Source organism: Cervus elaphus, chromosome 17 (assembly GCF_910594005.1).
Source record: "Cervus elaphus chromosome 17, mCerEla1.1, whole genome shotgun sequence".
Classification (NCBI taxonomy): Eukaryota; Metazoa; Chordata; class Mammalia; order Artiodactyla; family Cervidae; genus Cervus; species Cervus elaphus.
In genome coordinates this window covers 13,917,733-13,941,880 of record NC_057831.1, presented here as the reverse complement: position 1 = coordinate 13,941,880, position 24,148 = coordinate 13,917,733, and the positions used below count along the sequence as shown (strand labels likewise).

General features: G+C 39.2%; 1 protein-coding gene and 1 non-coding gene across 19 annotated transcripts in view; both read right to left on the bottom strand.

Moving 5' to 3' along the window:
* The window catches only part of CAMK2D (calcium/calmodulin dependent protein kinase II delta), a 299,891-nt gene extending 276,971 nt beyond the window's left edge, over nucleotides 1-22,920 (bottom strand). For all 18 annotated transcript variants that reach the window (XM_043870845.1, XM_043870839.1, XM_043870837.1 and 15 more), the window contains exons 1-2: nucleotides 22,788-22,920; nucleotides 21,074-21,168 (exon numbers count right to left, since the gene is read on the bottom strand). In XM_043870845.1, coding sequence (XP_043726780.1) covers nucleotides 21,074-21,168; nucleotides 22,788-22,852 — 160 coding nt within the window. In that variant the 5' untranslated portion in view covers nucleotides 22,853-22,920. The remainder of the gene's footprint in view (nucleotides 1-21,073; nucleotides 21,169-22,787) is intronic.
* Nucleotides 3,986-4,089, bottom strand: LOC122673694. Its single transcript, XR_006334804.1, has one exon. It is a non-coding gene; the product is annotated as a U6 spliceosomal RNA (small nuclear RNA).
* Nucleotides 22,921-24,148: the final 1,228 nt, after the last annotated feature.

Below are 24,148 nucleotides of genomic sequence, written 5' to 3'. Positions count from 1 at the left end.
TTGGAGGAAATACACAGAAGAGTCAAATTCATGGGAACAGAAGATCAAATGGTTGCCCTGGGCTGAAGGGGAGGGGAAATGGAGAGTTATTATTTAATAAGTACAGAATTTCAGTTAGGGAAGATGAGAAATTTCTGGGAATGGATACTGGAATGGTTGTACAACAATATGATTGTTCCTGACAGCACTGAACAGTACAATTAAAAATAGTTAAAATGGTAGATTTCATGTTATGTCTATTTTACAATAACCTACTAATTACATCTATCCTTGTCTCGCTTTAATGTTTTTGCTAAGGAATTAATAGCATTTCCATAATTCTTTAGTAAATATTTTGTGTCATCTAGTTAATGAATATTTTCTTTACATTAGTAATTAAACTTGGAAATAGGTTCAAAACAAAACATTTAGCTCAATAATAAATCTGTACTGAGAAAGAGTGGAAGGAAGTTCACATTTGGGTCATAGTTGCAATGTACTCTCTCCTTCTGGGAAGTTACAGTCAGATGGAATATACATACCTACAACAACGTGCCTTGTAGGTTCCCTCATCATTTTTCACAACTCCAGACTAGCCTTTCAAATCATGAACAGTTCAGCAAATTAGCTAAGGTCATCTTGCTGACACTAGAAATCAAAGTTTCCAACTCTCTATCAAAGAACTGACATCACAACTTTCAGATATTGCAGACTCATAAGAACAAGTAAAGAATAAAATATCTCTCCGAAATCACTACTGCGAAGCAGACAATTAAGATAGATGAATCAATGAATTAAACTACTATCTATGAAATTACTGTACTTTGTTTTCTGAGAGTTCTTCCTAAATTAGATCTGAATATTATACAAGATGGTCTGTACATGTTCCCTTCCAATATCCTCCATAAATAATGGTTTCATGAGGCTGTTTAAATATAACCATATAAAAACCCACAAGGGAGAAAGAATGTGTGGGAAAGTTAACCAGTCTCATATTTCTAGTTGACTTACCAACCTGATTTTATTTAATAAAAAATACAATGTTGCACCATGGGTGAATGCAAAAAAAAGTATCTTTTATGTGTTGTCTTCCCCTTTAGATTCTGGCAAACATGTCTGGTACCTTACTCAACCCCTGTATTTCTTCCTTTGGAATCCTGTCCATCTCACTGGCTATCTACCTGGTTTGAATGAAAATACTGAAATACATAATAAAATAACTTCAGCAGATATTAACTATTTCAAATATTAAAGCAAGCTTTTCCAATATGAATTTCTGCATGTCACTAAAAATTTATTGAGGATAGTCAAATCTGACAGGCTATTCACCCAACCTAGCTTTCAAAACAATTAAATAATTAAATCATTTTAGGAAAGATGTCATGTGGGGAACAATACTTATCAATTCTCTTGGAAATATCCATCAAATAGTAAACATACATGGCAATATAGAATCCATTCAACATATGTCTTGCCATTAATGCAAAGTGGTTTTTTTTTAATGTTGTAAACAAATATTAACTGAATTACAACATCCCTTAAAAAAAAAATTTCCTTAGTTCTTTTTTAGCACTTAGAAGCACTATACATGAAAATAACCCACAAATGGGTTAATCTTACATTGCCAGATCAAGAAAATATCAATACATTGCTGCAAAAAAGAACTGAAATTCATCACTCAAATTTCATGAGAAAGAAAGGCAACATTCTTGGGCCTTTAGTGCATCCTAAATTCAGTCTTCAATTAAAAGATGAAAATGGAAACTTCTCACTGAAAATCAAAGTTAATCTGGAATTTTAGTGAAAGACAACTTCAGTTCACTTCTCAGCAGCCCCTAATCCCCCAATCATTTCCTCAAATAGCTCCCCACCACAAAACCAAAATATCTAGCAAGTTATTTTGTCCAGTGTCCACAGACTGTGGGTATTCACCACAGCCTGGCAAGGAACAGGCAGAAACAGACTTCTTCCATACAAAGGGGTAACAAAAAGGGGTGGGGCTAGCAAAAGAATATTACCACACTTCCCATTCAAAAGAAAAATACATATTTGCAGCAATATTCTAATAAAAATCCATAATGAAAATAAAGATCCCCATGCGAAATTCTTTCTAGTAACAGTTGAGATGAGTAAGGACATCATATAGGAATAGACAAGTCAGACTGATGATTTTTTGACATGAAACAGATGTTCCTTTCAACTCTGGGCACAATTAATTTAAAATAATGATAAAACAAAGGCCATCTTACTTGGTGTGATATCTATTCCTCAAACATAAAGGAAGATGGTCATGATTCACTTTCTTCCTTTGAAACCCTACTTCCATTTCTTTTTCACACATCAAAATATCTAAATTACAATATTTTCTTACTCATGTGTTACATGTACATATTTTATAATGAAATTATCAGGTTAGTAATCAATTTCTATACTATACCACAGGGAACTGCCTTTTTCATAAATTCTTTATTTCGTATTCCTTGACTGTATGTATTTTGTGTGTGTACATAATTTTTTCCACTCCTAGGCACATACAGAAGATAAATAAAAACACAGGTTTACACGGAAAGCTTAAACACAAATGTTCATAGAAGTATTACTTATACTAATAGTCAAAAAGTGGAAACAACCCAAATATTCTTCAACTAATGAATGGATAAACATATTGTGGTAGATCCATACAACAGAACATTATTCAACAATAAAACATGCTACAACATAAATGAACTCTGAAAATATTATGTGAAATGAAAGAAGCCAGTCATAACGGAACATACTGTGTGACTATATGTCCACTGGGCTTCCCCAGTGGCTCAGCAGTAAAGAATCTGCTTGCAGTGTAGGAGATGCAGGTTTGATTCCTGGGTTGGGAAGATCCCCAGGAGGAGAGCATGGCAACCCACTCCAGTATTCTTGCCTGGAGAATCCCATGGACAGAGGAGTCTAGCGGGCTATGGTCCATGGGGTTGCAAAGAGTCAGACACAACTGAAGCGACTGAGCATGCATACATTTATAAAGTTCCTAGAAGAAATAAATCTACAGTAACAGAAAGTAGACTAGTGGCTGGAGTTGGCAGGGGAAAGAAGGGAGGTGGGAATGGGGAGTAAGTTGCTAATAGGTAAGAGGTTTCTCTGGGGGATGAGGAATCTTACATTTAACACATCAAAAACCTGAACTCTCGATTTCCCACCACAATCTAATTCTATTCCACTATTGCCCATCTCAGTTAACAGCAAAATCACTGGACAGTTGATCTGGCTATAAATCTAGTAGCCATGCCTCTCCCCTTTCCTTCTCACTTCACAATCTTTCCATCAACAAGTCCTATATTTTCTCCTTCCAAAATACATCCTTCTTACTACATCTACTGCCACTTTCCCATCCCTCGTAGGCTTCAAGAGTCTTCTAGTCTTTTTTTTCACTCACACATCCAATTTTTTTTTTCCCATATGGTGGCCAGAGAGAGATTTTTTAGACAAAATCTAGTCATATCACTTCCCTGCTAATCCTCAATATGGCTTCAGTCACTCAGTTCAGTCACTCAGTTGTGTCCAACTCTTAGCAACCCCATGGACTGCAGCACTCCAGGCTTCCCTGTCCATCACCAACTCCCGGTGCCTACTCAAACTCATGTCCATCGAGTAGGTGATGCCATCCATCCATCTCATCCTCTGTTGCCCCCTTCTCCTCCTGACTTCAATCTTTCGCAGCATCAGGGTCTTTTCCAAGGAGTCAGTTCTTCACATCAGGTGGCCAAAGTATTGGAATTTCAGCTTCAGCATCAATCTTTCCAATGAATATTCAGGACTGATCTCCTTTAGGATGGACTGGTTGGATCTCCTTGCAGTTCAAGGGACTCTCAAGAGTCTTCTCCAACACCACAGTTCACAAACATCAATTCTTCGATGCTCAGCTTTCTTGTCTTTTTTCTTTAGTCTTGGAAATATTTATTTTGATGAAGTTCTTTTTTGGGGGGGGGGGATTAAGTATTTTATTTTATTTTTAAAAAACATGGAACACTTCACGAATTTGTGTGTCATCCTTGCGCAGGGGCCATGCTAATCTCTGTATCGTTCCAATTTTAGTATATGTGCTGCCGAAGCGAGCACCTCAGCTTTCTTTATAGTCTCACATCCATACATGACTACTGGAAAAACCATAGCTTTGACTAGACGGACCTTTGTTGGCAAAGTAATGTCTCTACTTTTTAATATGCTGTCTAGGTTGGTCAAAGCTTTTCTTTCAAGGAGCAAGCATCCTTTCATTTCAGGGCTGCAGTCACCATCTGCAGTAATTTTGGAGCCCCCCAAAATAAAGTCTCTGTTTCCATTGTTTCTCCATCTATTTGCCCTGAAGTGATGGGACCAGATGCCATGATCTTAGTTTTCTGAATGCTGAGTTACCACTGCTTTAAAATAAGATTCGAACTCTTTGATACTGGCTGAAAGACTCGACCCAATCCACCCTCTGCCCACCTCCCAAAGATCACTGTGCACTTCTCTCCTCCTGGCTAATTACACTCTAGATGTAATGACTTTCCTCCTACTCTTATGTAAGCTCATTGTCACCTTGGTCTTTTGAGCTGGAACGTCCCTCTCTCGTATTTTCTCATCGTTTGCTTCTTCTCATGATTAATGTCTCAGCTCAAATGCAAACATCCTCAGAGAGGCCTCTCCAAACTAACTCCACTTGAAGTCACTGTCTACCTTACAGCCCTGTTTTACTTACTTATCTATAGCATAGCACTTATCTATACAAATGGCTCCTTCAGCCTCTCTCATACCAAGTTTTTATTTTTAGAATCTAGAACTGTGCCCACTCATAGTAGCTGCTCAACAAATGTGTGTTCAATAAATGAGTGAATGAATGAGGACTGATATAATGGGGTCAAGTTAGACATGAGACCCCTTGGGAACGAGAGAAACAACATCCAGGGCATCAAAGAATTCAGCAAAAAAGATACCAAATTTCCAGAAAGGTGTAAAGATGTCTTCTAGAAGTTAGACGTGAGAACCCAAGCCACAATGTTGTTTGTGGGAAATCAGGTGGTAAAGGAAGAGAAAAGTAGGGGTAACTAGATACTAGACATCAATAGTAACAGCAAAGGGAAAAAGAACAGGGAAATGAGTACAGGTGTGGGAAAACATTTTCTGTAAAAAGGAAAAAAGAAACACATTCTGATCACATCTACCTCAACAACAATCTTTGGGTTCACTGCCTCTGTAGTGAACTTAGAAAAACTGAAAAATTACACAAACTTTTATGAAAATTACTCACTATGTCAATGCTTTAGGGAAAACTTATCTAACCTGGAGGGGGAGGGGGTGGGAGATGGGAGGGGGAGTTCAAGAGAGAGGGAACAAGTGTACACCTGTGACTGATCATGTTGTGTATGGCAAAAACCAACCCAATGTTGTGTAACAATTATCCTCCAATTAAAAAAAAACAACTTATCTAACCAAAAGTCCTTATCATTATAGTCAATGAACCAGAGGTATGCAGATAGGAAAGTAAGCAAAGGCACATAAAATCCAGTGTTCATGATAATAAACCTTACTAAAGGCTGGCACTAAAACAGCCACGATGAACTAGCTTATCAGTTCAGTTCAGTTGCTCAGTCGTGTCCGACTCTTTGAGACCCCATGGACTGCAGCACACCAGACCTCCCTGTCCATTACCAACTCCCGGAGTCTACTTAAACTCATGTCCACTGAGTTGGTGGTGCCATCCAACCATCTCATCCTCTGTGGTCCCCTTCTCCTCCCGCCTTCAACCTTTCCCAGCATCAGGGTCTTATTTCAAATGAGTCAGTGCTTCACATCAGGTGGCAAAACTATTGGAGTTTCAGCTTCAACATCAGTCCTTCCAATGAATATTCAGGACTGATTTCCTTTAGGATAGACTAGTTGGATCTCCCTGCAGTTCAAGGGACTCTCAAGAGTCTTCTCCCACACCACAGTTCAAAAGCATCAATTCTTTGGCACTCAGCTTTCTTTATAGTCCAACTCTCACATCCATACATGACTACTAGAAAAACCATAGCCTTAAGTATACGGATCTTTGTTGGCAAAGGTCTTCGCTGGCAAACTAGCTTATGTCTTCACAATATTTCATATTCCTGATCTATAATAATTTTTCCCCATAAGCAGCGGTTTCCTACTGATGAAATGATATACAACTCAAACATTAAAAGCTGCCTGCAGAGTGTTTTGTTTTTTTAGAGAAATTGAATAAAACTGATAGAAATAGCTGATTTAGATTGTGAACTGAAGATTCCCCAGGCTTCCCTTTCAGTTAGGAAAAGAAATTTGCTACCAAACACCCCAAAATGGTATAATTCTGGCTGTCATTCCTGTAGAATAACATCTTCTTCCCAATTTTCTGCTTTCTGACTTTCTCCACACCTCCTCTGTCCTGCCAGACAGACCCGAGAAAGAACAGAACAGAACGACAACAACGAGGGCTTTTGCTTTACCTGGGGTTCCCTGGTGGCTCAGATGGTAAAGAATCTGCGGGCAATGTGAGAGACCTGGGTTTGGTCCATGGGTCTGGAGGATCCCCTGAAGAAGGGAATGGTTACCCACTCTAGTATTCTTGCCTGGAGAATCCTACGGACAGAGGAGCCTGGTGCAGTCCATGGGGTCACAAAGAGTCAGACACGACTGAGTGACTTAACACTTTCACTTTCAGGGTTGGATTTAAATTCTAGGTATTCTATTCTTACTAGCTGTACAAATTAATTTTTTTGTTTTTAAAAAAAGGAAGCGAAATCTTCGCCTTGAAATGTTTAAAAAGTGCCAGCATCTCAGTCGCCTGACCCTGTGGAGCCCTAGGTAGTCTGGGGCTAGATTCAAGGCCGTGTTCACTGTACCTGCTAATGATCTACTGCACACTGCTTTGGGGGGACCCCTCACTACAACCCCCAAGGGCCATCTCAAATCTGTTCTCTCAATTTTGCTTCCATTTCTCCTATTGTCAGCTGAACTGCAGCCCTCTTCTCCACTCCCAACATCTGGCTCCTTGAGAAAGAAGAATGTCCTTTCCCCACACATGCCCAACAACCTCCAGGACTCCACCCCTACATTTTACCCTCTTTCCTAACATTATTATTTTCCAGGGATTCTTTTTCCTCTTCCTTCAAATAAGCTCCAGTTTTATTTATCACCAAAGTTAATTCCCTTGACCTGGTTAATCCCTGAAATCACCCCTTGGCATATGTGTCTGTGTCTCTCTTCCTGTTTTACTAAACCAGCAGGTTTTACATGTTATCTCCATTTATTCTTTAATCCAAAGAAATAGCTTTTTTTTTCTTTATCCATTTGTGAAATATTTATTAAATACCAATTATATTTCACGCAATATGCTCAGTTAGGAGGAGGTAAAGATGAATAACAGACTAGCCTGATCCTCATGACTGCTTCTGTCACACGACTGAAATTCCACCATCTGGAAAACCAAGGCCTTTTCTCAGTCTTCATTTCTTTCCATTTCTTTGTAACATCGAACATGACTAGCCATCCCCTCCTTTGCAAAAACTCTCTCAAGAGTTCAAAGCACTGCATTTTCCTTTTCTGACATATCCTTTCACTTCTTTTGAACTTATTCTACTTCCTCCTTTCATCTATTAAAATGAAGGTATTCCCCCAACCACGGTCCTATACTCTCTTCTCTTTTCTATCTTCTCTCCTCTGTGATCTTTTCCACTAGTGTATCTTTTATTATCTTCTCTGGGCAGACAAGTCACAAATAGCAACTAAATTGATTACTGCAGTTTATTACAGATTAAAAACAAACAAAAAACAAGGTTTGGAAAGGTCAGGAAGTTCACCCAAGATCACAAGAAGTAGGAAGTGGTAAAGACAAGGCCTGAACCTTGGCAATCTGATTTCAAAGCAGATGCTCTTAATCTACAGAGCACACTGCACTGCTTCCCGTGGCTCTTTCTCAAGGACCCCACTCAGTTTTCAATGGTTCTTTAAGTATTTCTACCTGAATATAGATTGGGGGCTCACAGGTGGCACTAGTGGTAAAGAGCCCACCTGCCAATGCAGGAGATGGAAGAGATGCGGGTTCGATCCCTGGGTCGGGGAGATCCCCTGGAGGAGGGCATGGTAAACCCATTCGAGTATTCTCGCCTGGAGAATCCCATGGACAGAGGAGCCTGGCGGGCTACAGTTTGAGGGTTGCACAGTCAGACGTGACTGACGCGATTTAGCACACACACGCAGATTAAGCACATGTCAATTCATCATCGGCTTTCATCAAAATCAGTCCTTGATTTTGATTTCTCAATTTGCTTTATGAAAACTTCAATCTTCCCCACGATTCAACTTGAAACCCCAGTCAGCCTTATCCTTTATTATCTTAAGGTTTCAGAATTTCAATATCTTATACTCTATGCTAATCCATCCTGCTTACTCACTGCTGCCAAGTAATGTCTTAGATGCCCTCTTTGCTCACCTCCCTCCACCCTTCCTCCCCCAAAGCCTGCTACAGACAGTATGAATGAAACACTTGCATCAGGGATGGAGGAGAAATTATCCTCTCAAAGCTCAGTGCTATTTTTAAAACTCACCCTTTGTGTGTTCACTGTATATTTCTAACCCTGGTATCTCTAAATCTGGATTTAGTTGGTTTAGATTAAACATAAAGTCTCTACCTAAAATAGTCTCCTACCTAAAATAGTTTCTCAAAGTTTGTAAAAGGTCAACACATACTTACTTCATCTTATAAAACCATTATTACTTTCAAAGATCAAGTATCTCTGTGATACTTTAGTCACTCCTGTCCATGCCTGAAGCACTTTCTCTTTACAGTGTCACTGGCAGATTGTATATACTGTGACTACGAGCGCTAAATAGAACACACAGTGCTATAAGTAATCCAATAATTGGTTCTCTGTCAAGATGAGACATATATTTTCTTTCAAATAGACTTAAGGTTAACAATTTTTATTTCCCCTGTTCCTGACCATAAATACATAAGAAGCAGGGGGCAAAGTCAATCCAAAGAATATTTTTTCCTAAAGATACTTATGTGCAAAGCACATAAATATTAGTGAAAGTAGGTCTTAATCCTATTTATATAGGAGTCAAATAACACTCTGACAGTTTTTTCCTTCTCTAATTCTACTAGAATGAAAACTGGCCAGAAATCAGGAGCTCTATGCTCAGATAACAGGAGTAGACTTTGACCTTGAAATCCTGCTGACAATCTGGAATTAGGATTTTTCCCACCCTACCTTCTAACGACTATACCAACCTTGAGTCACTGCTTTTGAAGTCAAAGAAGGCTTCCTTCTCAACAAAGCTATGTCAACACAAAAAAATTCTACTCTAAATTATATATATGTATATATATTTATATATATACACACAGAGACACACATTGAGTAAAACAATATTATCCCCTTTAAACAAGTAATATAGTACTTAAAACAAAACTGGAGAGATCTTACAAATTAAAATATTTTATAGATGCTAGGTTCCCTGTAATAATAAAGGGAAAATATTGCACAGTTAAGCAGAGCTAGGGAGGTTAATAAGCACTTCAAGTTATCTTAATAAATGTGAGTTTTTTCCCATTATGTAAATGAAGGGAACAAATGACTATTTTCCAGCCATCAGTTTGTGCTGAATTATATATATCAGAATTAATCTGCTAATTTTGAGCTTCTGAAACAATATAATGTACACAAACCTAACAGTTAAAAATTCTGGGTCTCTAAATATGTATTCACTTACCATGATATGATATAGTTTTAGAAGCTATTTATTCATTCATTTATTCAATAAATATGTGTGAAGGGTGCCAGGCACTATTCTAGACACTGGAAATTCAGGCAGTGAATGTCAATACCACTTTAAGACACCTTACTTACTTTTGGTTTTAAACCAAAACCTACATTTTTTAAATAATTATCAATCCAATATCACAATTGCAGAAATTATCTAGCTTTTCTTGTTCATAAACACAAATGGGATTACCTAGGACACTTTTAATACTGGTTCACTTTTTTAAAAATCCACTCTAATTATCCTCCTGTCCTTTTTCTTCCAGTTAGTCACTCTTTTTTTTTTTTGTATTTGCCCCAAAGCTACATAAAACAAAAAATAAGGTAGATAAGACGTTGTTATTCCTCTTATCAGCTGTTTATACCTAATGACTCAGGGCTGTAAAACCCCAGAAGCCCACCTTATTTAATACCTTCCCACAGATTTTGCTTCATTTAAATGAGTCACTGAAAGAAAGAAACTGCACCTCTTCTCATCAGTGTCTGCAAGCTTTCACGAAACTTTATAAACCGTGTAAGTTGATCACTCAGGGTTAAAAAATAGTTATCTACTTTCCAGTTCTCTCTTTATTAGCACTTACTGATTTCCTTGTGTCTCAGTATTGTATTTTTTCTATCCCTCTTTAAATTCAAAAGTGGTCATTTTCATAATCCAGTTCCAAGATCACCTCCTCTGAAGTTCTCCCTTTCCTTTCAAACAACAGTTACCTCCTTACACCCATTTGCATTGTCTCACTTATCAACATGCTTTGATAACTTATTTGACTCCATATCTACTTTGCCTTGAAATGAAGGACCTTTATCTTTGTATCTTTGTCTATCTAGCAGGGGGTGTGGAACAAGGTAACTGTTCTTTTGCTACACTGAAATTAAGAATCGTGTTCCCCAAAATTCAGTTTTACTAGCAAACTTAAATATTATTGGCAGAAACGTACAAAGCTTGGAGAATGCAATCTGGCAACATTTATCAAGAATTTTAATAATTCAATCCTCTAACTCATTAGTTCTCCTTTATGGATACTCCCGAAGAAAAGAATTAGAAATATGAAAAAGTTTTGCAAAACAACATTTACTATTGTCATTTATCACAGCAAAGAATAATAATAATAAAAAAAAACAGCAATAGTAAACTGATGTTTTCCTTAGTGAAGTGTAATTCAAAGGATTTGTAGTCACACAGGGAAACTTTATAAAATTAAGTCAAAAGACAGGACAAAAAATTGTGTATTTAAGTCCAGTATTCTGAAAAATTAGAAAGAAAACAAAATCTTTACAATAACGTTTGGGGTAACTTAACATTGAATGTGTTTTCTTTCTGTTTTTCCCCAATTCGATAACATTTTTATAATATTTTAAAATATCTCTATCTAAATTGGTAACAAATAATAAAAAATGGATTTTAGAGGTTTATCCAAAGTGTACAAGTCTCTCTGCAACAAATATGATCTTTATAATCTTTATATATATAAACCTTTGATATAAAAGCATATATAATTTGTTTTACTAAAATAAAAAATTCATCATAGTTTCTACAAAATGGCCAGAATGTTCAGCTGAATTTCACAAATCACTTCTGCCACACCTGACCTTTAAGCTGACATTTAAAAATATGATCAAAATGCTTTCATGAAAAGAACATATTTTCTAAAATATATAACAAAATTATAAAGTTACAGAATTGTGAAATTCCCCATTTCCTATTACGTATCACACACAAAAAAGTTCCCTGAAGAGGAAACACAAACAAATGCTTTAAGATGTGTTCCCTTTTCTAATATTGAAATAAGTACACTTTGCAGTCCTTTTACCAAGTTTCAGAACTGATAGACACTGCAGCCTCTAACTACCTTTATTAAAATAACCAATAATCCCTCTAAGCAAATAATATCCATGATTCACATATCCAAAACTCTATAAAATATCACCAAAATGCTTTTTAAAGTGAGCTCTGTTAAAAGATAAGTGAAAAAGTAATACCTTTGGAGAAGTGAAAGTGAAAAGTCGCTCAGTCGTGTCCGACTCTTTGTGACCCCATGGACTGTAGCCCACCACACTCCTCCATGCATGGAATTTTCTAGGCAAGAGTACTGGAGTGGGTTGCCATTTCCTTCTCCAGGGGATCTTCTCAACCTGGGGATCGAACCTGGGTCTCCCACATTGCGGGCAGATGCTTTACCGTCTGAGCCAAGAACGAACCAAAAAATTTAAAACCCATTTTTTAAAATTTAATAATGACATGAATCTGGCATTACTGAAGAGGTATTGATGGACACACAATAAAAATGCTATCCCATATTACTGAATCACTTCACATGGTTAAAAAAAAAAAGAAAATGCAGTAAGAATTTACACACAGTTGCCCCAAAATTTATGGAATTTACAGAATGTCCAACTCCAACGAAGGATAATCTGTCATCTGAAAACTAACGGAATAATTAGAAAATTGTGAATAACTGGGAATTAATTCATTCAGTTAATGAATGCCACCTGACATGAAAGCCTCAGGTCAATTTTCATTTATTTCATATGTCGCAGTCTTTGTTAATCATAGGTCTATTTCAAGAGACACAATCTTATTTTTTACCCATTCAGTTGTCCATTTATTCAACAAACATTTACAAGTATATTCAATACTGTAATTACTGTGCCAGGCACAGATCCAAAGATAAGTTTTTAAATGTCCACAAAATGCTTGAAAGTTACAACATAAATAACCAGAATATAAGAGAAGTGTGACAAGCTCCTAAAGAAACATGAAAAAGCTATTCAGAGGATAAGAAAAATAATATCTGTCTAGAGAAGCAAAGGAGGAGTGGAAAAGTCAGAGACGGCTTCACAGAGGAGGCAATTGGGTCTTAAAGGAGAGAGGATTTCAACAGTACAGGTGTCCTCACTGCATCTGCAGGGTAGATCAGGAGTTTCTCTCTTCCTTTGAACAGGCTGCTTCCCTCTGCCTGGCCAACAATTTCTCCCTTTTCTATCAGGTTCACTCATCATTCCAAACACAATCTCACCCATAAATCTCTTCAGGAAATCTACAATACCAATCACCTCCAACCTGTATCTATTATACACGGAGGGCCCTGTGAATACCTCTAGTACAGCCCTTAAAAGCTATGGGCACTATATTTATCAGTCATATCAGATTCAGGCTCCTCTGTCCATGGGATTTCCCAGGCAAGAATACTGGAGTGGGTTCCATTCCCTTCATACCTTTATACTATTTGTGGGTTTGATCCCTGGGTGGGAAAGATCCTCTGGAGAAGGGAATGGCAACCCACTGAGTATTCTTGCCTGGAGAATCCCATAGACAGAGGAGCCTCAGTTCAGTTCAGTCCCTCAGTCATGTCTGACTCTTTGTGACCCCATGGACTGCAGCACGCCAGGCTTCCCTGTCTATCACCAGCTCCCAGAGCTTGCTTAAACTCATGTCCATCAAGTCGGTGATACCATCCAGCCATCTCATCCTCTGTCATTCCCTTCTCCTGCCTTCAATCTTTCCCAGCATCAGGGTCTTTCCATTGAGTCAGTTCTTCACAACAGGTAGCCCAAGTATTGGAGTTTCAGCTTCAGCATCAGCCCTTCCAATGAATATTCAGGACTGAGTTCCTTTAGGATGGACTGGTTGGACCTCCTTGCAGTCCAAGGGACTCTTCTCTAACACCACAGTTGAAAAGCATCAATTCTTCAGTGCTCAGTTTTCTTTATAGTCCAACTCTCACTCACATCCATACATGACTAATGGAATAAACAAAGCTTTGACCAGATGAACCTTTGTTGGCAGATGTGTCTCTGCTTTGTAATACGCTGTCTAGGTTGGTCATAACTTTCCTTCCAAGGAGTAAGCATCTTTTAATTTCATGGCTGCAGTCACCATCTGCAGTGATTTTGGAGCCCCCCAAAATAAAGTCAGCCACTGTTTCCCCATCTATTTGCCATGAAGTGATGGGACTGGATGCCATGATTCTTAGTTTTCTGGATGTTGAGTCTTAAGCCAACTTTTTCACTCTCCTCTTTCACTTTCATCAAGAGGCTCTTTAGTTCTTCACTTTCTGCCATAAGGGTGGTGTCATCTGCATATCTGAGGTTATTGATATTTCTCCTGGCAATCTTGATTCCAGCTTGTGTTTCATCCAGCCCAGCATTTCACAAGATGTACTCTGCATGTAAGTTAAATAAGCAGGGTGACAATATACAGTCTTGACATACTCCTTTCCTGATCTGGAACCAGTCCGTTGTTCCATGTCCAGTTCTAACTGCTGCTTCTTGACCTACATACAGATTTCTCAGGAGGCAGGAAACGGGGTCTGGTATTTCCATCTCTTTAAGAATTGTCCAGTTTGTTGTGATCCACACAGTCAAAGGCTTTGGCATAGTCAATAAAGCAGAAGTAGATGTTTTTCTGGAACTCTCTTGCTTTTTTGATGATCCAACAGATGTTGGCAATTTGATCTCTGGTTCCTCTACCTTTTCTAAATTCAGCGTGAACATCTGGAAGTTCACGGTTCACATACTGTTGAAGCCTGGCTTGGAGAATTTTGAGTATTACTTTGCTAGTGTGTGAGATGAGTGCAACTGTGTGGTAGTTTGAACATTCTTTTGCATTGCCCTTCTTTGGGATTGGAATGAAAACTGATCTTTTCCAATCCTGTGGCCACTGTTGAATTTTCCATATTTACTGGCATATCGAGTGTAGCACTTTCACAGCATCATCTTTCAGGATTTGAAATAGCTCAACTGGAATTCCATCACCTCCACTAGCTTTGTAGTGATGCTTCCTAAGGCCCACTTGACTTTGCATTCCACAATGTCTGGCTCTAGATGGGTGATCACACCATCGTGGTATCTGGGTCATGATGATATTTTTTGTATAGTTCTTCTGTGTATTCTTGCCACCTCTTTTTAATATCTTCTGTCTCTGTTAGGTGCATACCATTTCTGTCTTTATTGTGCGCATCTTGCCTAGCAGTCTACAATCCATGGGGTCGCAAAGAGTTGAACACGACTGAAGCAACTTAGCACACACTACTTGCTATACCTAAGAGTTATTTTTCCAACAATAAAAAATTTAAGTTTTTTATTTTTCTTTCATTTGCTACACTTCCATTCGAATTGACACACATAACGGTGCTGTCCAAGAAGAAACAACGCAAGAAACATCTGTCTTCCATTCTTCACTGATCAAACAAAATGAGCCAGAGAAGGAGAATGCCTTTGTGAGCAGGTTTCTCTGGGCTTTGGTTAAGGGCTGAGTGCTTTTTTTGAGCAACAAGTAAATCATTTAGAAGAAGTAATCCTAGGAACTCATTGTATATTAAGATATTTTTAATCAGTTAATATATTAAGTTCACCAAAGTATCTCATTCTTCTGTAATTACTTTCTACCATTTTAATAAGATTTTTCACTACATTGTTTTCCTTTCACAAATTAGCATGGGGATGCCTTTTGAAACTTCAATTTGATCTTATGTTAGTGCAGCAATTAAAACACTATCTTCTCTCACAGGTTGGAAACCCGAACAGTCAATTCCATACATTGCATTGGAAATAAAAAATGTATAAGACATAGTCCTTTTTATAAAGGAACCCAAAGTTTAGTGGGGAGATGAGTCAAGCACATACAGATCAATATAGAAAGGTTAAGTTTTCTGTAACAGCAATGAACAGGATGTGTGATGGCCAAGATTCAGGCTTTAGAGAGACAGCAAACTGGGCTGAAATTCTTGACCCTGCCATTTAGTAAGAGTAACTCTGTGTAACTATTTATAAATGGAGATAATATTGCCACTCTAAAGGCTGCAGTGTGGATTAAATAAAACGTCTTGTAAATATATACATGTCACTTAGAAGGTATTCTTTAAATAATGACTATAATATTTCCATTCGTCTATTATTACTGTTACTGATTTTGGTAGTAATAAGCAATCTCATATGTTAACATGAGACAGTATTAGAAAAGGGGTTCACCTAACTAAAAAAAAAAAAAATCAATTATAATGTTCCGTGATTGTGTATAAATAACAATGTGTGCTAAGTCACTTCAGTCATGTCTGACTCTTTGCAACCCTACGGAATGTAGCCCACCAGGCTCCTCTGTCCATGGGATTCTCCAGGCAAGAATACTGGAGTGGGTTTCCATGCAATATATTGGATGGGATCTTCCAGGACCCAGGGATCAAACCTACTTCTCTTATGTTTCCTGCATTGGCAGGTACCATTAGGGCCACCCAGGAAGCCCCATAAACAACAATAGTTGATTTCAAAATCAAAACCAAACGAAAGAGTTGTGCTTTCCCTCCTCCAAACCTATCTGTTTCCCTACCCTAAAGAAAGAGGTTATAGCAGATGCAAGGTCTATGAGTTCACCTTAAGAAGTATTGAGATACCTACTTTAACTGGAATCATAATCAGTTATAACCTAAAAATCATAACCTAAAAAATTTCCTACAACAAAAATAACTTTTTACTGATAGTTTTAACAAAAGTACCATATGAATAAACTAACTTTCATTATAACCAGATATCTAAACCATTTTGAATACTCTCCAAATTGTTTATTTAGACTTTGGTACTTGAACCTATCTGCATTATGGTTTTAAATATTTAAATTTATATTATATAAAAGCTTTCCTTCATCTCCTTTGGCAGAAACAATCTTTTCCTCCTTGGAAATTCCACAGCACTTTATTCATGCTAGACTTAAAACACCACTTATGTCTTCTATGATGTCTATTTGTGTAGATGGCCTTATTATTCCTAACATTCTACCCACTTTTATCATTAAATATTTATCAAATAAAAACATAAAATGAGGTCACCTTTGTGAAGGTGCTTAGTAATCTATAAAGTAATGTAAAATATAAAGGTATATTTCAGAGTAAAAACATTTTGCTAAGACTCCATTTACTATATCACAGTATAGTTCACTAAATGATACTATTATAACTTAAAAGCTTTAACACACCCTTCCATGTAAACCACCAATTAACTAACTGTCAATAATTTATGAAAAAAAAAAACAAAACACTGTACACACCATACTCCAATAAATGAGAAGGGTCAGATATCTTTAAAAAAAAAAAAAAAAAAGGAAATACCAACCCAGCCCTAGAGACACTAGGAGTTGGCCTGCCTCTGTATCAGCCTAAGGAAAAGACTTACAGATTAAGATTCTAGTTAACAAAAGGAGTTAAATGTCCAAGAAAATCCTCTTATGTGCTTTATCATAATTTATGATAGAAAAAACTCAAAGTAATTACTATATTTTAATTTTTACATTGAGTTGATATCCTTACTTCAGAACATATATGCAATATTAAGATTTCATAGCTGAGACCTAATTTTGTGTACATGGTCAAACAGTTCATAAAATCCTGATTCATGTTCTAGTAATAGCAATCTAGGAATTAACAAAACCAGCAAAGTCAAAGATCAAAATTATTCACTTGCATTGTATCTGAAATTTTACAGAACTATAAAATGAAACCCCTTTTTAACTTCAGCAATAGAGGTAAAATATACTTGTAATAACATATTATTTCTAGCTTCCACTGTACTTTTTAATATTTTACAAAACAACAACATGGTGTATCACAGACTATATCATAAGAAATGGTTTCTAAAGATCAAAAAATTCATCAGGAGATGAACAAGAAATCAGTAGTGCCATAAAAAATCGTTTACCACAAGTTTTAAAATGAGAAAATCACATGTACTATTTCTAAAGACATCTAACCATCAGAAGCTTCAATCCATTGGATTCTGAACTGCAATCACAATCCTTCATGGACTTTACATAATCTGACAATAACTTACAGTTATAAGAACATCAACATAGACAAAAAAAATCAAAACAGCAAGGCAAATTAGCATTTGTTAACTACTAACCTAATTGATCAAAATGATAATTTCTCATCCTCATCCTTATAAGAAAATTCTATTATCACTATCCACTATTTAGTAAGCATGTCTTCTGAGTAAATGTTAGCAAGCTAACAAAAAAAAATTTAGAGGTCAGAAGTTACATATAAAATATCAGATGCTTGAAACATATCTACACTATTTTTTCTTTTAAAAACAAGTCAATTATATTGGAATGTACCTCTCTATCTGATCCAATTGTACAATAAATGCTCCTTGAATGTGTTAATGCACAAGGAAAAATTCTTCAACACGAGTCTCCCAAACATGATGTATGTGACTAACAGCTGAGAGGTAATGTGACTGAAACTGTTTGCCCAAAATCCACCAAGATCGAGGCACAGAAAAATGCAGGTGACAGTATAGTTGGAGGTGCAAATTTGTCCAGGAATGTAGCCAAATTTGTGGCAGTTCTCTAATGGTCTTAGATATACAGACAATGGCCTTTCTTTTTCAGCTGTAATGTTACACTTAAAGAACATGGAGTTGGAAGACCTGCTTGGTCTTTGAAACAAATAGGCATAAAACTGGGATTTACAAAAGGCATTTCAAATACAAACAAAAATTTGTACAAAAAATTTACATGTTTCACAAAATCTGCCATGTGCAACCAAAAAAAAAAAAAAATGTCATTACCTTGGGGTGAAAATGCTATTTTGCATTTCATTCTACATTTCCCCTTAATTATTTAAAATTTTTTTCTGCAAAAGAAATTTTCTAAAATCATAATCTGGGAAGGGAGTGCTCTGAAAGGAGAATTTATATTTTTAACCACAAGCTCTTAGTATACAACCTTATGGACTTCTTTACATCCTGTATTTGCTTATTCTTAGGAATGAACTAGGTATCTAACTCCCTTACAAACCACTTTTAACAGCCACATGTGATTCTAGTCACTCCATACTGAGCCCCTCCTAACATCCTCGATGGGGTAGAATGTTATAGTAAAAAAAATGAAAGCATAGTGTTTTTCTTAAGACTTTATAGCTTGAGTAGAGGTTTAACAAATGTATACATGCATGGGTACAAATATTCTATAAACTACTCTAATCAGCATGACAATACAAAATAAACTGACCATTTTGAAGGAAAAGTACGACAATATCTTATAGGTGAGCAGTAACAGGTAAAATTGACACAGCATTTTGCATTTTAGAAGTGATCCTCATAAAATTCACTGAATCCTCAAAACAACCCATGACACTATACGCGGATTTTTTTTCCCACACTTTACTGAAGAGCAACCTGAGAAGTTATGTGACAGAACAAATTTACATACTGAGTACACTAGTAATAAAGCCAAGATTCAAACTGGGTTCTCACAGCTAAATCAAGGCTGCCAACTAGATTTATAATTTAAATTGTCACAATTTAATTTAATCTTTACAACAACCCAATGAGATAATAGCAGCTAATATTCATGGAATGCATCTTAAGTCACTTGTCACAAAAACCCTATAAAAGAGTTATTACTCAATTTTACAGATGAGAAAAGTGAGGCTCTTGGAAAGTATGTAAACTGCACAAGATCACTCAAATCACAGGTAGAGGAATCATAACTTAAATTCAGGGCATCCAGTTCGAGTCACCTTCTTCACCTCATTCTTCAGCAGGTTAAGACACTTGCTCAGTCACAAGAAAATTGCAAAGGGAGAACATGAAGCAAGCATTTTAGCCCTGACTACTTTCCGTAAATGTAATTGGAACAATTAAGATCATTAAATCCAGAAGGGGCAAGGTAGCTTCGGGGTACATTGTTCTTGAAAGCAGAGTTTGATCAAGTGAGGAACATCAGCAGAAAAGCAGCAAGGGTTTCAGCAGCCTAGAGAAGACTTATCTTCACACATTTGAAGCAAAAGTAAAGTGAAACGTATGTGAGCAGAGACAGGGGTGTTTACCGTCCTGGTGGAGCCAGTATGAAAGGTGGTGGATGAAAAAGATGATTCTAATTAAGAAATTAGTAAAAATGAAACACAAGACATTTACTTTAAAAGAAAATTTTAAAGCCACAGAAAGATAGGGGATAGGTGTTGTAACACCTCTAAAAGAACTGATACCCCCACTCTTGCCAAAAGTACCAAGCATACAGGAAGGAATTATATACTCACTGAAAGAATCTGACTACATTTTTGCATTTTTCTTTTCTACACTAAAGTGTCATGTACAATAGCAACTCCTTTTCACCATTAAAAATCCTCCTGTGGAGTAGAGAGAAGTGGAGAAAGAGAACATAATTGAGCATAACGTGTATCCCATTAGTTCTCCTGTCCTGAATCTACGGTGCTGTTTACTTTTACACAGAAGATGGTCCTCAGACTCATTAAAATCAGGTAAAAGAAATACAGACTTTCACTTAAATGAATAAACTAAAATGTCAACCTAAAGTACACATTAAAAGCAGAATCTGCAACAACAAAAAAAATCATGGCAGAGACCCGATGCAATGATACCAGATACCAGGAAGCAACACTTTTTAGAAGACAAAGAAGGAAAGCAGTCCTGATGGAATTTCTTTTCTCATTACTTAAATCAGGTCACTGAAATGGGCTTACATTATGGCATTTTCTTCACTTTAATTTCATCAAACCATAAATTCCCATGAAAATATTAATACCTTAGACACGTGCTCACAATAATTGGAATGCCTAACCTTTCAGTATAAGTACTTTTGCATGAGTTCAACAAAATAAAAAGAATGCAATGAGACCCCTCCAAGTTTTTTGCTTATGTCAACAGCTATTTTATGAGTATGAATTATCTTTGCAGTTATAAAGCATGTGTAAAATACATTACATGAGTGAGAAGTCTTACTGCAGATGATCAAGTAAAGGTCTAAACTGCACACAGAAACATCAAAATCAAGCTAAATTTCCTGGAATGTAGCAACCATAAAATGTTCCTCCCAAAGCCATTACTGTTAAATATACCTTAATGAATTAAGTTCAAGTGTAACTACAATTGAAATATATGATTTAACTGAGTTATGACCTATTTTTTCTCTCAAAAGCTAAAGGGAATAATGACAGTTGTGAAACTTACATTTTTCCATTCCAGGGTTTTTCTGAAAGTTATTTCACAGTGGAGCTAAAGGCAAAATGCACTTAGTGACATTTATTTGCTTTAAAATATAGTTATGCTATCACCCACAGAAAAGATAAGATTTTAATAACAACTTATCAAGTAACAATTGTATTTGATCACATTTTTAAACTGCACAAACCAAGAAGCATTCAGGAAGGAAACAACCTCAAAACATAATATGATACCTACAGCTACAATTATAACTAACTTATTTACACAGAACACAACCAACATACAACAGAACCAACAATCAACATGACAAATGCACAATTAACATACATGTGGTTGAGAATACCCACCCCTAGCAGAAAGCTTTTTGGTGTTGATAATTTTGGCAGCATATTCTTGTCCAGTAGGGATTTTCATACATCTTCTCACCACTGAGAATGCCCCCCTGAAAACCAATAATTAGCAGGTCATCAATATAATCAGCTTGATATTCTATTAAAAACTTACATCTGAGTATTTTTATTGAATTTAGTGAATTGTCAAATATCAGTGCACCCTATAGTAATATCTAGAAAACGAACAATTCTTCCTGGAAACTCAGACCTTCTTTAACGTTGAAAAACAAAAATAAATTTTACTTAACTGGGAGCACACATTATTAATCAACAAAATGAAAGGAACTGCCAATTATGACGACTCTTGTTTGCATATGAAATTTGAAAACATTTTACAATTCACACTCACACAGTACCAACTGCTCTGAGAAAAAATCCTGCAAAGAACTGAAGAGGAGCAGCAAAAATCTGCTGCCTATTTATTTTGGTAGGAAAAAAAAATTAATGTGGCTCCAAGTAGGTAAATATGGCGATTGTTTTCATTAAAATAAATCTTAGGAACATTTGTGTGTGGTTTAACAAATCCTGCTGTGGTGATTTCTCTCTGCCCTGTTTTGGGCTGGGGGAGGGGAGAGATTTGAATTAAGCTTCTCTTCCGACATATTCTCCATGTTTTAACAGCAGACAACATAAATATATAGGGATATGATCTTCATTACAGTTAAAAGATATTTACAAGTTCTTTAATTCATCTGTAGAAAACAACAACGTACACATAAATGCACCTCTTAAGTAATGTTCGACATTAGCGATAGAGGAACTGGGGCTGGGTTTGATGCTACATAAATTAACGTTCACGGCTCGGCCCCTAGGTCCCTTTGCACAGGTTCTCAATAGGTCTCCTGTCTCCTTCCTTAACATCGCCAAGTAGTCCTGTCGGTCAGGTGTAGAAGCTCGTTTTTAAACAACATACAACGTTAGGTTACCCCTGGGAAGCACTCTCCCGGTCTCCAGAGGGCTTTCCCACTGGCGGTGTAAATAAATCCTCCCAGAGAACTCGAAGATGTTCACGCAAATCCTAGGAAGGGTGATGATAAGCGGGTCATCTAGTGCAAGGAATAACAGTGGATATGGGACAGGGGGTCGAACTCCTTTGGGAGGTTCTTTTCCTGGACAGAACAACTACTGGATGCGAAACAGACTCTACGCCAAGTTGAACTTTCGGCATCAATAAATATGGCACCGTCTGGGGCACTGAGTTCTCATCTGAACGTGGGTCGTAGGGCTGACTCGCCGGCGAACCCGGCGGCATCTCTATTTACAGAAAACGTGATCTATGTTGCATTTTACATGGGTTCTTGTTTCCTCTCCATACACACACACACACGCGCACGCGCGCGCGCTCTCGCACACTTCTCAGGATGACAGCTACAACTGCAGGGATCGTAAATCCATTAAGTCTCTCATGCAGGAGGGTGGGGGAGCGGGCGAAGGTGGGCTAAGGATTATCAGAAAGGGCCACAGCCGGGGTGGAAGGGCTTTCCCCTTCGTCGTCCCCTCCTCTTATTAAGACACCACCTTCCTCCGAGCCGACACACCGGGGGCCCTCCTCCCTCTCCTCCCGTCTCCCCAACTCCCTCGCCCCACGCGGGAGGCCCGTGGGTCGGGGGTAACGCGACCCGCCCTCTGCTGGAAAGGGGACGTGCGAGTGCCCGGCAAAGGCGCTTACTTTCCGAGCTCCTCGAAAAGCTGATACTCGTCCGTGAACCTGGTGCAGGTGGTAGTCGAAGCCATCCTCGGTCCGGGCTGTCCCCCTGGCTAGGAGCGCGGCGGACCAGACGAGAGCAGACGCGCGGCTTCCCCGGGACTCGCCCCGCGGCGCTGTCACCCAGGGCCGCCCTCACTTTCCTCGTCCGAAAGTAGCTCGCCGGCGAGAGAGTGTGCGCAGGGGCGGGGCGGGAGGGGAGATGACCAGAGAGGGTGGCGTGGGGTCTCCTCCCTGCTGTCCGCCGATCCTCCTCCTCCTCCTCCTCCGGGCCTCGCTTCCTTCTTCTCCTCCCGACGCTCCCCCCGACCCCTTTCTAGCCCCTCTCCCCAGATGCAGGCGCAAAGTACTCAAGAAGAGGGGCCGGGAAATGGAAAACAGCCGGGCACGGGGCGAGAGGCGAGCAGTTGCGAAACGATCCGCACCGGGGCAGGAGGGGTAGAGGCGGAGGGGAGGGAGCCCGAGGGGGCGGAGGCCGCGGAGCCGGGAGCGGACAGCGCGAGCCCAGCTGCAGCTGTCAGCAGGCGCGGGCGCGGGGCGCGCCGGAGCCGGCCTCCCTCCCGCCCGCACCTCGGCAGCCTCGCGCCCCCCACGAGCCCGCGGCGGCTCCGAGACTGCGCGGCGAGACGAAGAGCGCTCCGCTCGGGCGAAGCCTCGTCCGCCGTCCCCGGGCCTCCGGCTCCTCCCCAGCGCCTCCTCCCGCCGCTCCCTCCGCCTGCCCGCACCCCCTCCCTCCCGCAGCCCCCTCGTGCTGGTCCTATCCCTCCTGCTAGCGGCTCTCACCCTGTCCTCCCGCGGATTCCTCCTTCCCTCCCTCCCCGGGTCTCTCACGCGCGCACGCCCGTCTAGGGAGAGACCAGGTGGGTGGAAGAGGATGTGCGGGGGAGACGCCTGGAGAGAGTGTAGGTGAAGGAGGCGAGACGGGAAAATTACAGTTAAACCCGCAATTAGGCTTCTGCCAGAACGTGCGGCCGATTTAGCGGGAAGAAGCGGGGCAATTCACGGACTGCGGAAACTGCGGCCGGGGGTCGCGGGGGCCCCCAGCCTGGGTGTGGGCGCCGGGCACCAGAGACCGCCCCCCAGCCGGCGCCCAAGCCGCGGTGCCCGGGTAGGGCCAGAGGTGCAGACGCTTCGTCTCGGCTCGAGTCGGTGTTGACAGAGTGGGGGCCGGATGTGGGCAACTGACTGCTTCCAAAGAAGGGTCCCGGCCTCCCCCAAGTCCCTGTGACGGTGCGCCCGCCCCGGCAGAAGCCACTGCGCCCGCTCCCGGGCGCTCTGCGCGGGGTTCCTCCCTCCCCCGCGGCCTCTTCAGTGAGGGGCGACGC